This window comes from Diadema antillarum, unplaced genomic scaffold, assembly GCF_040938485.1.
Source record: "Diadema antillarum isolate AM-2024a unplaced genomic scaffold, OU_Dant_1.0 seq00000460_RagTag, whole genome shotgun sequence".
Lineage (NCBI taxonomy): Eukaryota > Metazoa > Echinodermata > Echinoidea > Diadematoida > Diadematidae > Diadema > Diadema antillarum.
The window spans coordinates 1,410,409-1,426,925 of NW_027271431.1; the positions used below are offsets into that span (position 1 = coordinate 1,410,409).

At 42.2% G+C, this 16,517-nt stretch overlaps 1 protein-coding gene across 1 annotated transcript in view; it reads right to left on the bottom strand.

The window, feature by feature from the left end:
• The window catches only part of LOC139733069 (arylsulfatase-like), a 49,326-nt gene extending 33,635 nt beyond the window's left edge, over positions 1-15,691 (bottom strand). The window contains exon 1 of the mRNA XM_071643910.1: positions 15,349-15,691. Coding sequence (XP_071500011.1) covers positions 15,349-15,691 — 343 coding nt within the window. The remainder of the gene's footprint in view (positions 1-15,348) is intronic.
• Between the last annotated feature and the right edge of the window lie 826 nt (positions 15,692-16,517).

Here is a 16,517-nt window from a genome sequence, read left to right on the forward strand (position 1 = left end):
AGTCGCTACCTACAGCGACTGGGCTTTGTATAGTTAACCTCAATCAGAACTGTTAAGACACACCCTTTAATAAATGACCGAATACTGGGGGTATTACCCCCCTAATGTGACTGACTCTAACATGTTATTGTTAGAGAACCCTGAATTTGAGATAGAACAATGACCTTTGTTATTTGTTCAATGTAGCCTACATAAATGAATTGTAATATGCAAGTAGGTCCTAATGTAGTTAGGCCTATACTACGTAGGATCATAGGCGTACCCAGGATTTTTTAGAGGGGGGTGTTCAGTGGCGTACCGTGGGTCAAGACATGGGGGGGGGCACCTCATGGAAGCAACATCAGAATTGCATACTATACAATTAAATGCGAGCGAGCGGAGCGAGCGAGCTTGAAAATTTTGACATTTTTTACAGTCCCCAAACTGCCGTTTGTAGCTATATATAATGATAATTATATGTATATATATATATATATATATATATATATATATTTGCTTTGGAAATTAAGGGGGTTGCACCGGGTGCAACTGCTGGTAGTTGCTGGAAGTAACATCAGAAGAATGGCATAACGTTTAAATGCGAGCAAGCGAAGCGAGCGAGCTTGAAAATTTTGACATTTTACAGTCCCCAAACTGCCGTTTGTAGCTACATTTTTTCGCTTTAGAAATTAAGGGGAGGGGGCGCACCGGGCGCAACTGCTGGCAGTTACTGACAGCAACATCAGGAGAATTGCATAACAATTAAATGCGAGCGAGCGAAGCGAGCGAGCTTGAAAATGTTGACATTTTACAGTCCCCAAACTGCCGTTTGTACCTATATTTTTTCGCTTTAGAAATTAAGAGGTGGGGGCGCACCGGGCGCAACTGCTGGCAATTACTGACAGCAACATCAGGAGAATTGCATAACGATTAAATGCGAGCGAGCGAAGCGAGCGAGCTTGAAAATGTTGACATTTTACAGTCCCCAAACTGCCGTTTGTAGCTATATTTTTTCGCTTTAGAAATTAAGGGGAGGGGGTGCACCGGGCGCAACTGCTGGCAATTACTGACAGCAACATAAGGAGAATTGCATAACGATTAAATGCGAGCGAGCGAAGCGAGCGAGCTTGAAAATGTTGACATTTTACAGTCCCAAAACTGCCGTTTGTAGCTATATTTGTTCACTTTGGAAATCAAGGGGAGGGGGCGCACCGGGTGCAACTGCTGGCAATTACTGACAGCAAAATCAGGAGAATTGCATAACGATTAAATGCGAGCGAGTGAAGCGAGCGAGCTTGAAAATTTTGACATTTTACAGTCCCAAAACTGCCGTTTGTAGCTATATTTTTTCGCTTTGGAAATTCGGGGGGGGGGGGCGCATCGGGCGCAACTGCTGCTGGCAATTACTGGCAGTAACATCAGGAGAATGGCATATAACGGTTAAATGCGAGCGAGCGAAGCGAGCGAGCTTGAAAATGTTGACATTTTACAGTCCCCAAACTGCCGTTTGTAGCTATATTTTTTCGCTTTAGAAATTAAGGGGAGGGGGTTGCACCGGGCGCAACTGCTGGCAATTACTGACAGCAACATAAGGAGAATTGCATAACGATTAAATGCGAGCGAGCGAAGCGAGCGAGCTTGAAAATGTTGACATTTTACAGTCCCAAAACTGCCGTTTGTAGCTATATTTGTTCACTTTGGAAATCAAGGGGAGGGGGCGCACCGGGTGCAACTGCTGGCAATTACTGACAGCAAAATCAGGAGAATTGCATAACGATTAAATGCGAGCGAGTGAAGCGAGCGAGCTTGAAAATTTTGACATTTTACAGTCCCAAAACTGCCGTTTGTAGCTATATTTTTTCGCTTTGGAAATTCGGGGGGGGGGCGCATCGGGCGCAACTGCTGCTGGCAATTACTGACAGCAACATCAGGAGAATGGCATATAACGGTTAAATGCGAGCGAGCGAAGCGAGCGAGCTTGAAAATTTTTACATTTTACCGTCCAAAAACTGTCGTTTGTAGCTACATGTATATATATTTTTTTCGCATTGGAGGGAGGGGGCGCCCGGTGCGCCCCCTGGATCCGCCACTGGTAGTCAAGGGTGTCGGTTTATGTTCATGATTGGGGGAGGTATGACCAGCGAGGGGGCGTCGAAGTGACCAAGCGGGAGAAGGATGTCCAAAATCTGCACTTTATATAGAGCATCTCCTAATTTGTTTGTGTTTGTGAGTGTGTGTGTTTCAAATAGATGGAAAAGTTAGGAAATAGCCAAGGTCAAGTCTTATTATTGGCAATGCAAGGCATTTTAATATAGACTAGTATGTAAAGCAACACTGCAAAATCAATGATCAAGCTTTGATAGCAAATGTGTACAACCTATCAAACATCACATTGCGCAACATTGCAGCGACTCTTTTTGCCATTCCGATATTCTGAGTACACTGCGCACATCCTGCTTGTATTCAAAATGCCAACCAGGAATCACGCTGAATCACAATCTTTTGTCGTCTCCGGGCTTTTTGAACAATGTTATACCTCTTTAAGTACTCAGTATATGGTTAAAAGAAATCTTAGAAAAATATCTTTTTTTCTTGATCATCCTTTCATGTCGATTTCAAAAGCAGTTTACTAACCCTAATTGAATTACCATTTTCGTAGGTTTTTTTTATTTTTTTTTATTTTTTTCCCTTTTTTTTCCTTTTTTTTTTTAACCAGCGGATGGGGGGGGGGCACGTGCCTCCCATGCCCCCCGTAGTTACGCCACTGTCAGTGGCGTATCTAGGGAAAACGGCGCCCGGGGCAAGCGCGAAAATTGCGCCCCTAATTTCTGAAAAAGTGTTCAACCCCAACCCCATCCCGGTAGGGACTTTAAAGAAGTCCCCATGATATGCTTTTTGAAGCACTTAATAGGGGTCTTTTGAGGGTGATTTAAATGTAATAGGCAACCCTAAATTTTGATATATTTTGGCGAGCGAGCGCAGCGAGCGAGCCGAAAATTTTTATATTTCAGCTTTATATATACATAACATGGAATTCTTGTCATTTTTGGTTATTAAATCTTCGAATTACAATTCTAATCAATATATAGTGACGGCCTTATAGATAACGATTTATACCAACAGTGTCCAACCCCATCCCGGTAGGAACTTAAAAAAAAGTCCACATTATATGCTTTTTCAAGCACTTAGAAGGTGTCTTTTGAGGGTGATTTAAATGTAATAGATATTGAAGAATTTTGGCGAGCGAGTGCAGCGAGCGAGCCGAAAATTTTTGTATTTCAGCTTACAAAACATGGGATTCTTGTCATTTTTGGTTATTAAATCTTCGAATGACAATTCTAATCAAGATATAGTGACGGTCTTATAACGATTTATACCAACAGTGTTCAACCCCAATCCCATCCCGGTAGGGACTTAAAAAAAAGTCCACTTGATATGCTTTTTCGAGCACTTAAAAGGGTTTTTTTGAGGGTGATATAAAATCTGATAAATTTTGGCAAGCGAGCGCAGCGAGCGAGCCGACAATTTTTGTATTTCACCTTACAAAACATGGAATTCTTGTCATTTTTTGGTTATTAAATCTTACAATTCTAATCAAGATATAGTGACGGCTTCATAGATAACGATTTATGCCAACAAACTAAGGACTTGGAAAAATACTCAAAATTACTACGAGTGAGTGAGCCAAAATTTTTATATTTCCACGTCATCATTACGTTTTGTTCTTCTCATTTTTTTTTTGGATAAATCTTGGCGAGCGGGCGCAGCGAGCGAGCCGAAAATTTTTATATATCAGCGTTATTTGTTTTTATCTTGTTTGATTAGGTTTTCTGCCACCCCCCCCCCCCCCCCCCCCATTCTCCTTCCCCCCGTCCGGGCGAGGGTTTTTTTTTTTTTCTTCTTCTTCTTCTTCTTCTTTTTCTTCTTTTTCTTCGTCGGTTTTTTTTCTTCTTCTTTTTTTTTCTCGTTTTTTTTTTTCACGTGCCCCTCTTGCCCCCCCCCCCCCGATACGCCACTGTTGGTAGTTGATACTTCTAACTTAGCATGCAATGTGCCTATAATAGGCTGCAGCGCAGCATGCATTGTACACACTATTATTTATAAAATGGGTTCAAGAATGTAGCCAATAGGAAGCGCTGAAATGAGACACACCTCCTTCCTTTACTTCAGTACAATTGCACTGCCTGTAATCCTATGGTAGATTGCAGATCGTCTGTGCGCGCGGCGGCTCCTTTGATGAATTGCATGCATACGCGCTGTCAATCCTGTAAACAACTTCTAGTTCGGGCTGCCGGCCGGCCGGCCTGTCTTCCCTTGTGCATAACATGTGTGGCGTACGTACGTATTATACGAATAATTTATGAGTTGTGAGTGCATAGGGCACGAATATCGCACGAGGCGCGAGATAAGCCACTGGTCTATTCAACAAGGCGCGTAGCGCCGCGTTGAATAGACCAGTGGCGAATCTCGCGCCGAGTGCGGTATTACGTGCCCCAATGCACGAACAAAATCATAAATTATTCGTTTTATACAACACCTTGTCCACAATCACAGTACTAAATTAGTGACCGCTAATTCAGGAAGGCCCAAAAATAAATGTAACAATTAGGCCGAGAATTGTAAACCACCCTGTGTACTGCTTTCAAACACTCGTCATGATTCGACCACACAGTCACAGGAATCACAAACTCCGCAGGGTCTATACCCATTCTACGCTAACGTTAGATCAAGTTAGGCCCGACTGTTAAGCCTACCTGAGACGTCGGTAGATCTAGTAGTAGGTCTAGACTTTCTCTATTTCCGAAAATGATTTTGTATAAAAACACAGAAAAATAATCAAATTACGGTTTCTCAACTTGAAATGAAGTCTTGATTTTGGGATCACTGTGGTCCACGTAGCAGATCAGAGTCAAAACTAAAAACACAGCAGTAGGTAGGCCGCAATACATGCAACTAGCTAGGTAAAGTAGCTGCGCGTACACGTTGGACGTTGCAGTACTCCGCCGCCGCGACTGGTCTGTTTACCGGCAGCGCATCGCCGCGCAGCCGGCCAGCACGCACAATGTAGTTTGCTGGCGCTTTGCTGCTGTGAGCCACAGAACTCTGTGAGCGGCCGGCCATGCATTAGTAGCCCCCCACGAAGCCGTGCTATAGTACCTTCGAGCCGTGCTATAGGCCCATGCCAGGGGCCTATTGTATGGCTGTCACTGTCAATGAGTTTGGTAGGTATTTTCTATTGAATGTCATGTGACATGTTCTTGGCCAATCACAATTCGACATCATTCTGAGGTGTTGTATAAACTCTATTATACAACACCTCAGAATGATGTCGAATTGTGATTGGCCAAGAACATGTCACATGACATTCAATAGAAAATACCTATCAAACTCATTGAGAGTGACAGCCATACAATAGGCCCCTGGCATGGGCCTATAGCACGGCTCGAAGGTACTATAGCACGGCTTCGCGGGGGGCTACTAATGCATGGCCGCTCACAGAGTTCTGTGGCTCACACCCGTAGCAAAGCGCCAGCAAACTACATTGTACAGTGTACGTGCTGGCCGGCTGCGCTGCGCTGCCGGTAAGTCTCACAGACCAGGCGCGGCGGAGTACTGCAACGTTAACGTGTACGCGCAGTTACTTTACCTAGCTAGTTGCATGTATCGCGGCCTGTATACACCTAGCGGTACTGCTGTGTTTTTACTTTTGACTCTGATCTGCTACGTGGACCACAGTGATCCCAACATCAAGACTTCATTTCAAGTTGAGAAACCGTAATTTGATTATTTTTCTGTGTTTTTATACAAAATCATTTTCGGAAATAGACAAAGTCTAGACCTACTACTAGATCTACCGACATCTCAGATCGACCTAACAGCCAGGCCTAACTCGATCTAACGTTAGCGTAGAATGGGTATAGACCCTGCGGAGTTCGTGATTCCTGTGACTGTGTGGTCGAATCATGACGAGTGTTTGAAAGCAGTACACAGGGTGGTTTACAATTCTCTGCCTAATTGTTACATTTATTTTTGGGCCTTCCTGAGTTGGCGGTCACTAATTTTGTATTGTGATTGTGGACAAGGTGTTGTATAAAACGAATAATTTATGATTTTGTTCGTGCATTGGGGCACGTAATACCGCACTCGGCGCGAGATTCGCCACTGGTCTATTCAACGCGGCGCTACGCGCCTTGTTGAATAGACCAGTGGCTCATCTCGCGCCTCGTGCGATATTCGTGCCCTATGCACTCACAACTCATAAATTATTCGTATACTATACGTACACTTTGTACAGTACAGTAGACCAAGCGTTATGGGACCGGACGCATACATGGAGTCACTTTGAAGAGCAAATCCAACGATTTAGCAGGTTAATTCTCACGCCGTTTTCAGAATATGTTGTCTAGTAGGCCTATATGAGGAGTCTATATCAAGTCTTTAAGGTAAAGGGTGCATATTCTATGTAAAATAAGTAAGTTTTCATGCGGGAACTTAAGTGTCCGGAAACCCAACCCCCCATTATACTTATACTGTACTGAGTATGTGCGGGACTTCCGCGAGTGCGACGTGCGTAAATGTTTGGGACGAACATCTTCGGACGTCTTGACCCACAAAGGTACGTGAAAAACGCTGAAAAATGATGTTAGTTTTCGAATTTTCGACCCATTTTATAAAACAAATGATGCACAGGATTATTTCGTGGCGTTAGTGGAGGCGTAGCTCACTCTCGGGTATTTACAATGTAGTGCAACATGCACTCGGCTTCGCCTCGTGCATGTTTCACAATTGTAAATACCCTCGAGTGCACCACGCCTACACTAACACACTCTATCCTGTGCATCATTTGTATAGCATCGCAATTTACGGTATACCGCGTACGGTATAATACCGGTAAACGGTGAACATTATGCGAAATGTATCTTCGCGATTCGGCCAGAAAGCAAAGCAGTCGCGGGATCGGGAATGTCTACTGTTTGCGCGTCAGCTTCGCGCGCCGTGCAGTAACGTAGTATTAACACGTACTGTACACGAGTTCTTTAGTGCGTATAATATTATGTAACTCCATAATGTATCATCATCCACACAAACATTAAGATAAAACAAGGAAGAGAGAGAGAGACAGAGAGAGAGAGAAAATGAACGCAAAAGAAAGGAAAGGCGGAATTCAAAACGGAAATAAAAGCGGCAAAGACAGCTTTTGTTTTATTTGTCAACATCTAAACATTGCTGGAGAGGGGTGTTGAATAGCTCAAACACCTCCCTTTTGCCCAAGGGAGGTGTTTGAACACCTCAAACACCCCCATTTTGGCAAAGGGGGGTGTTTGAACACCCAAAACACCCCCCCTCGGTACGCCCTTGCGTAGGATCAAGCTGTCTAACGTTAGGCCGAACATGTTAAAGTTAGATAAACAGTTTCGTGATCTAGCCCACTAGAAAAAACGGAATGCAGATCTCAAATTTTAGTCTTAATGAATAATAACTCATGTGAAAGTTCGGATGTTTATTGTTACAAATGTAATTTGTCTCCTAAGATTTTATTTCATTGTTTCACTACGGACGATACGGTACCTTAACAATAACAAATTACCGGTAGGCCTATGCCCCGGCAAATAAGCAGACAGTGGTGCTTTCTATATTTTGTTTGTATTCATTTTTGGTCCCAGCCAGTCAGACCAACACTGCATAAGTTCAGATGTAGAATAAATCTAACATGTTAGGCCTACGAAAAGAAATAAAAATTAGAAACTCTCTAACTAGGTGGGCCTAGAAACTATCTATATACACAACGTAGCAAAAATTCCCTCCGTTTTATAGCCAGGCAGGGCCTAGGGGCCTACATTCGCATTGCGCTGTGGAATGCGCATTTCTAATTCTATTAGTGCCTAGGCCTACTAGTAGTTCCAGTGCTGGAATCCGTGAATGAGAATGGGTGCTTAAAAAAAGAATGAGAGTTCTAACATTAACGTTACATCTTTCTAGATACTAGAAAATCATGACACAGATCTATTTACAATAGTAGAACAGATAAGCCGAAAAATAGTGCAAAATTTGACTAAAGCATGAAACTTTCACCAGTGTTAGTACATGTTATAAGATTCATTTTAAGATCGGGAGGTAAGTCTGAATTGACCTCTGATGACCTCCAAAGGTCAATGACCTCAAAATTTGATAAAAATTGATATTTTGCGTCATTGATTAATGTTAAATATGGTAATGATGTACTAAAAACTCATTTTTGTTACAGTGGAATTGTATTCATGTTCCATAGAACCCTGACAGGTTTCTACCTTTGACCTCTGATGACCTCCAGAGGTCAATGACCTCAAAATTTGATAAAAATTGATATTTTGCATCATTGATTAATGTTAAATATGGTAATGATGTACTAAAAACTCATTTTTGTTACAGTGGAATTGTCTTCATGTTCCATAGATCCTTGACAGGTTTCTACCTTTGACTTCTAATGATCTCCAGAGGTCAATGACCTCAAATTATCAGAATTTTGATATTTGGTGCAATTTGTTGATGATAAACATAACGATGTCCTAAAAATTCATTTGTGTTACAACTGAATCGTTTTCCTATTCCTCAGATCAAGGGAAATTATTTACACGTCTCTGCCTTTGACCTCTGAGGACTGTGACAGGTCAATGACCTCAAAATATCAAAATATTGATATTTGATGTATATTCAGTGGTTAACTGTATACCTGGTGTGCAATCATGCATTATGCTATTAGCATTTATACTACAAGAAGTGTCTTCTCATTCCACAGAACATTGGTCATTACCCTGTGTATATCCAACTTTGACCTCTAAGGACAATGTGAGGTCAGACTTTTAGAATATCACTAAAAATTTGTGTAGGATTGCAAATATTGATGTTTGGCTTCAATGGTTTAATCCTAAATGTTTAATCATGTACAAATCACGCCTTGACGTTATAATCAAAGCATGTATCCACATTCCACAAAGCATTGGTTCATAGTAACAAGTCTCAGGAATGTGAGCGGTCAACTACTTCAGAAATGAAGCTTACGTGTCTTCAGTGATGGCAGTGACCTCAGATATAATATTTATGTTTGGGTTAGTTATGCAGACTAGCTTGCATGAAATTATGTGCAACATTATCCAATTTGCACTGGACAAAATTTGTACGCTTAAACATGGAAGGTGGGGAGGGGAGTACCATATTTTGGGTTGATGCTTAATAGTTTGTGAACAGGCATATGGCAAAGTCCCTTGAACTGGATGAAAGGGTGACAGATGCTAACCAGAAAACAACAGGCCCACCTCATCAGATCAGATGTACGTCACGAGTCAAACAACCCGAGTCGTACAGCCCATGAGTTACGCAGCCCACGAGTCATACATCCCGTGACCTAAACACTAGATGAACAAGGTCAATGAGCTCGACATCAAATATAATAGGCCCACAAGCTGTGCGGTCCGCGAGCTCGACACTCGAGGAAAACAAGGCCCACGAGATTAATATATGTATTACATCAGAAAGCTTAATCCATTCAGTTGAGGTCTTTGTGGACCTCCCCCTCCCCCCATGTGTCGGACTCTGTATGGTTCCGGTGAATGACTCATGGTCCTGAAGCATACAGTGACGTCATGGACCATCTGGAAAGCGACATACTGTGAGGCATAACATGCATTCCACATGAAGCAACCCTGTGTCTTGCAACTTGCTATTGTCATCCAATTAAGTTTGGGTCATTACGTCAGGCAATTTTGGGCATTTTTTCAATGACCTGTTCAGGAACCTCAATTCCAAATAGGAGTGGAACTACTATTTACTCTAATTGTCTTCTTTATGCTCGATACTCCTTAACACTTGGGCCTGGCCAAGAGTTGTGCCCCCATGCCCAAATATTGGTTGTTTCCACTAATGGCCGCCATCCGGTTTGCATCCAATGTGTGAATCAGGGTACGCTGGCAGCGGGTAATATCACCTGCATGATCCGGTTAAGACTCTCTGCCAGCAAGTGATGATTTAGTGTAACCTGCTGAAATTGGTCTAGATCTATACCCTCGATCTCTTTCAAGACAGGGCAGCATCTGCGTCTTCAGTGAAGCACGCGATTGAGCCTACGAACATTGCACAGATCGGCACACAAATCTCCTCCACGACTAAACTGGATAGACATCCTGAGGTCAGACCAGCGTTCTTATAGGTGCACAGCCACTGTATGCGATCATCAGAATCTTCCAATGACAATATCTAAACAGTTTGGGTGAAGGCAAGCTTGTCTCTATGATGAGTGCATTGCACATAGAGTACAGGGTGCACGAGATGATAAGAAACTTCTTTTTGACTCGCGGGATAGGCTACAATCCTTTCTCAGGCAGAGGTTCTGAATTATCGGGTCGTGCTCAGTCTGCACACAGTGAGCTGAACACCATATCAAGTATACGTGTGTAATGATTGTGTGTAATGATATGGGAAAAATGCATGGAAAAAATCAAAATACATGTTTATTATTTTACGTGGAATCAGTTCCTGTCTGTTGTCTTGGAAGAAATGCATTAATCTTGCAATGTTGTTGTTTATTATTTTCCATCTCCATCACGAGTATATATGGAAAGTGTTGATCAAAGTTTTTGTGATGTCGGAAAATGCGAGGCTGTACTGCAGGTGGCCTATTGCAGGTGGCCTTCAATTTGTTTTTCACAGTATATTGGCATGTTTAACAGACTGTAACTCACCAAGATGCCTCTTGAAATGTTTTGAAAAACTTCTGCTTGATTTTACATGAGCGGATGATTATCAGTTGTTTTTCTGCTTTGAAACAAAGTATTGTTTCTCTTCAAAAGATAGCGTGCCAATTAATCTGCACTTACTGTTGGTGCTCTATCGGCCCTATAAGACATTCAAACCCACCTTCAGCCTAGACATCCGTAGGCGTTGTGGTGTCTAGCGGGATCTGAACATCTCTCATGAAGCTTGACTTCTTTTTTCTTTTCTTTTCCCCACAAACAATGTGAAACAAAGATATCCGTAGGCGTTGTGGTATGTAGACGTGGTAGAGCGAGACTTCTCTTCTCTTTTCTTTTCTTTTCCCCACTAACAAACAAGTTTAGCAGGAAACACAGAAGCATTCGCACATACTGTTTACATTTCCCATCACATGCTTTTAACATCGGAATTTTCATGTACACATTTTGCCTGGAAAAGAATTACCATGAACTTTTCAACACAATACATGTTCAATAGAAGCCATTTGGTTCATATACAATTTACTCGACAGAGTGATTTATAGGGGCCTGCAAACAGTAGAATGATTTGCCCCTTAACATATCAGACTACTACATCTCTTGAAATGTCTTCAAACGTAAATTAAAGTCATTCCTCTTAAATGATTACTCTCGGTCGACGAATGAGGTCCTCGTCTGCATGTCATTGTCGATCTCTTCAGTGTGACTGGGCCGTCCGTTGAGCGGTCTGCCGTCACGCTGTCAGTATTCTCTTCGTCACCATCACTCTCCACTTTGTATCAGTCTGACAGGGCGCTTCAACATCTCCGATGACACCATTTGACTGTTTGGAGTTTGTAATTGCACTCCAAATTGGCGTAAACCAAAGTTTTGTCTTATCGTGACTCATAGTTTTTCCTAATGTCCTGCTGCTCGCCGGTTCAGTCATGACAGTCAGGTCCTCATCACATTCACAGCGTAGGTCGATGGTGCATTCAGCGTCGATAAAGAGTAGTTGGTTGACTTGGGGGGGGGGGGGGGGCATGATGTACCAAGAAAGGGGAACTCCTGACTTTATCTCTGTAGTCTCCAACTATTCTCAAAGTTCCTCAAAATTCCAAAATACTCTGCAGCCTTTGCTTCACTACATAGCGTGAAGCCGCTCCCACTGTGCTTGCCACTCTAACTTATTTCTCGGCTGAGACATGTTTTTTTATAACTAATTTACTAACAAACTTCCTTTCCCTAAAGCATTTCATTGGCTCAATCTTATAATGGGGTGTGGCGTTCACTAGAAATTAATTCCTAACTGGTCAAATGTTCAATTTGCTCCTCCTATTCGTTTCTGTGAAAACTCAATTTTCTATGATTCATCTCTAATTCTGATTAACTCGCCCACTCTCTTTTAGTTTCTTCATTCACTTGTTCTCTGTAACCACTGGTAAAGACTTTATTGTTTCTTGGATATCAAAATGATAAACCAAATGAATATTAGTGTCCTTAGGCTATGGCAACCAACGTCATCGTTGTTCTGGGTCATTACCCCTGAATTTGTCTATGGAGTTCCTGTTTGACCCACTCCACTAAACAATAAATGCTAAAATAGAGGGATAAATTCTGGCAGGAGGGCCACCTTCCAGCTCAGAGGGTCATTTATGTTTGGGGATCAGAGGGCAAAAACATGTCATCACGTCATTCCCCGTAATTTGGCGCGAGGCTTTGGGATGGAGAGTGCTGACCACTAGCGCGGAAAGTAGCCAACATCAAACTCATAAATTCCTATGACCATAGAATTTTCTTGGAAGAGGTGGTTTTGACCAAAAAAAAAGAAAAAAAAAAGAAAGGAAATAGCTGGAAGGAAGATAAACGGTTTCGTAAACTCCAAGAAGGAGAAAAGACTGAGCATATATTGACCTCACAGGGTGTCTAGGAAAACGACCGCAGTGTTGTTTTCTTTTACTCTCTATCCTATTCTATTCTATTCTATTTTATTCTTTATTATAAACATGTGCTAGTAGCCATCTGGGCTACAATTGTGTTTGTTTTGTACATCCTCTAAAGGTCACCAGAGGTCAAAGGTAGAGCCCTATCTGTGCTCTTTGGAATATGAAGACAATTTCTTGTAAAACAGGTATATGCTTGTTTTGTACATCTTAACCATGTTTATCATTAACTAATGACACTACAGATCAATATTATGATATTTTGAGGTCATTGACCTCTAAAAGGTCACCAGAGGTCAGAGTTAGAAACCTGTCTTTGCTCTTTGGAATATGAAGACAGTTTCATTGCAAAACAGATATGCTTGTTTTGCACATCTTAACCATGTTTATCATTAACTAATAACATCACAGATCAATATTATGGTATTTTGAGGTCATTGACCTCTAAAGGTCATCAGAGGTCAAAGGTAGAAACCTGTCAATACCCTGTGGAATCAGAAGATTTGTAGTACAAATGCATATTTAGTGCAGCGTAACCAAGATCTAAGCCTATCATTCACAAATGCCTCCAAACATCAATATTCTGATATTTAAAGTTCATTGACCTCTGGAGGTCATCAGAGGTCAAATCAGACTTACCTCCTGATCTTAAAATGAATCTTATGGTATGTACTAACACTGGTGAACGTTTCATACTTTAGTCAAATTTTGCACAATTCTCATGATTTTGAGGGTTTAACCGCTCTACTACAACGTGCAGATAACTCAACTTTGTTTTTACGGAACTATTGGGCTCCTATTCTGATTTTGAATCCTACACCTACGTAAACCATACACTGTTCTCATTTCAGACGAAAGTGTACAGATACGGAAGCTACTGTATAGTTGGAGCCGCCGCCGGTTTTCCACTTCAAGCACGGTTACTGTTTATCGACATCGACATCGTCAGCTTCAACTAAAGTAAAGAGAGTTCTACTTCTAGATTTGTTGCAACAGAAGGTGTATTTTAATCATCGTGCTCTTGTAGGTGTTTCTTCGTCGCGAGATCGAACTTTGCTGAGATGTTTGTCATTGCGCCTGAAATTTAAATTACATGTAGGTCATCGTCGAGGTAGGGCTGGACACATCTTGTCAACATCGTCGTCGTAAACAGGTAGGCCCAGGGAAATCAGGAACATGTAAATCTAGTCTAGCCGCCGATCGAGCTCTTCACTGAGCCAAGCTGGAACGAATTCACTGACATCGTGGCACCTTTCCAGGCCATCATCCTTCTGATCAACGCCACCAACTTGGAATATGGAATAAATCAAAATTTCTATAAATGTAGGCTATATCGAACGGATCATCTTCTCATCTATGTACTTTTTAAACCTATCGCAGACGCAGCTTAACTCTCCTAATCACGTAAGTGAGTTTCAGTTACTTAGTATTGGACGTCCTGGCTCTATCATTCTCGAATCAAAGTCTAAGGACTAGCAGACTTTCAGACTAACTCTCTAGTTTTATCACACATCGGCGGTCTCTCGCTATAGAAATAGACAACTCTGGCCCCGGGCACTATAGAACCCTATTATTGAACGGTTTGCTTTGATTTTTCGTCCAATTGTAAATTGGTTAGCTTTATTTTTTAAATCCAACTGTAAACAAACGCATGCTTGTAACAAAGAATAAAATGAAATGATCACGATCAAATGTTGAATTTCTTCTGATAGAATTGTAGTGCTAAATAAATTGGGAGAGAAACGAATACTTTGCAGTGATTTGTGTGCTTTTGTGTTAGTTGTATAAAACTGAAATTATTTTTACACTTTACACTAAGTTAAAATCGTTATTCTAATCCCAGGAAAACTGATGTACTTATCTATTCATAATCATTATCTACAATTCCAAGTCATATCTAGAATCATAACATCTTTTGACACACGCCCACTTTCTCCAAAATCTGCATAAGCAGGAGGGAATCATTGCAGAGCTGATTCTTATATTTTGGTATTGATCACTACAAAGCATACAAATTACGCCAGTGATCGATGATTCTTCAAGACTGCTTGCTAGACTCTAAATGTACGCTTTCGTTTTCTTTTCTTTCTTTTCAATGATCATGGAATGCCGTATCATGTTGATATGTACTTTACATTTTGCTCTGGGTAGAAAAAACAAATAAGCTTCATGTAAATCTGTTTATCAAATTTGATGTGAAAATTTGACATTTGTGAAAATAATTCGTCATTTTTGGCTTCCCATAAAAGGTCGGATTAATGACCCCGCAAGTCATGCGGGGTTATTTTTTAAATGACCCCGCAATCATGCGGGGTCATCCAGAAATGACCCCGCGACGGGGTTGAATTCTAACCCCGCCGGGGTTAGATTTTAACCCCGCTGCAGGGTCATTTTGGGTGACCCCGCAATGCGGGGTTAAAGTGACCCCGCATGGGGTTAGTGCATAGTTGACCAAGTATGCGGGGTCATTTTCAACCCCGTTCGGGGTCACTTTTAACCGCGCATTTTTTAGAGTGCAGAGAGAGGTAAGATTATTTAAGGTTAGAGTATAATTTTCTGCTATCAACACCACATAATTATAATGGTAGAACCTTAATTCTGTAATTTACCAAGAGTGACCCGTTTGTGCGTACATGTATAGGCCTATGAGGTTATGGTTTTCATCAGGTTAAAATGATGTACAGATTAAGTACACCTGCAGTGTCCTGTCCTAAATTTTATACCTGTGAGCAGAGCTGTGCGACTCGGTGTGCAGACGGTGTCAGGTACATAGCCCTGGGTGAATCGGACACCCCCTTTGACCATGATGTCGTCGATAGCCCCTCGTTCTTGAGTCGGATGTCCGTAGGAGGCCAGATCCCCGTAGCCCATATCGTCGGCGAAGAAGAGCACGAAGTTGGGTTTGTTGGGATTTCGGATTCGGTCCTCCCGAGACCCTGACCCTCTTCTTCCTCCTCCTCCTCCTCCTCCGCCACCACAACCATCACCCGTCCCACCGCTGCGGCCAGGTTGGAAGGCATAAGCCGCCACAAGGAGCAAGCAGGCTACTTGACATCGGATGCGCATCTTTGACACGTGCGTTCTCGGTAAACTCTCCGAGATTACCCGCCTACTTGGCCACAACTGGTGCCCATGCAACTTCGGATGTGCTCTGTAGTTTGTCACTCCAGGCGTATGGTGGCGCCCTCATCCAAGCCAACTCAGAGCCAGATCCCTACAAAGGGCTCTGGGCCAACTCGGTGCCATCTATTGTATAACCCATTCCTTACGGGAACCTGGTATAGGTATAGCAGATTCCCGTATATCAAAATGTAGACGAAAGTGCCTGCATTAATTCGCGGCTTAAATTCATGTTTATTTGTGTTATACTGCCGAGAAAAATGGCTTTGATAGAAAGATTAGAGTTTCTTCTGGCAGCTTCTGTTCTCTGTAGGAAAACTGCGTAGGCCCCCATATCACAGTATTATTTACCTTTCTTTCCATGCAGTTTGCGCTTGTTTTGCTGTAAAACTTGTCTGAAGATGTACATAGCCATCAAGGCTGATTTCAGTAGATTTCAGTGTTCGCTGACCCCAGTTAAGGTGCCTTGTTTTGTGTATAACAAAAGTCTGTGAGCCCATCAGCGCAAACTCTCTTCATATACCTCGCGCCCAATCGATAATTTCATTGTTCGATGAAACATATACATGGAGTTGACCATGGAAAGGAGATAAATGTACCGCTTGACTGCTTTCGCACAGGTGGATTACCTACCTGTCCATTCTCTGTCAACCGGCAAAAAGAATCTCTTTCGGGGGGGGGGGGGGCATTGAAAGCTCTAAGAGAATTGCGGGAGGAACGGGATAAAGACATAGAAGAGGGGACGGCATGACTACACACAACATCGCTCAGC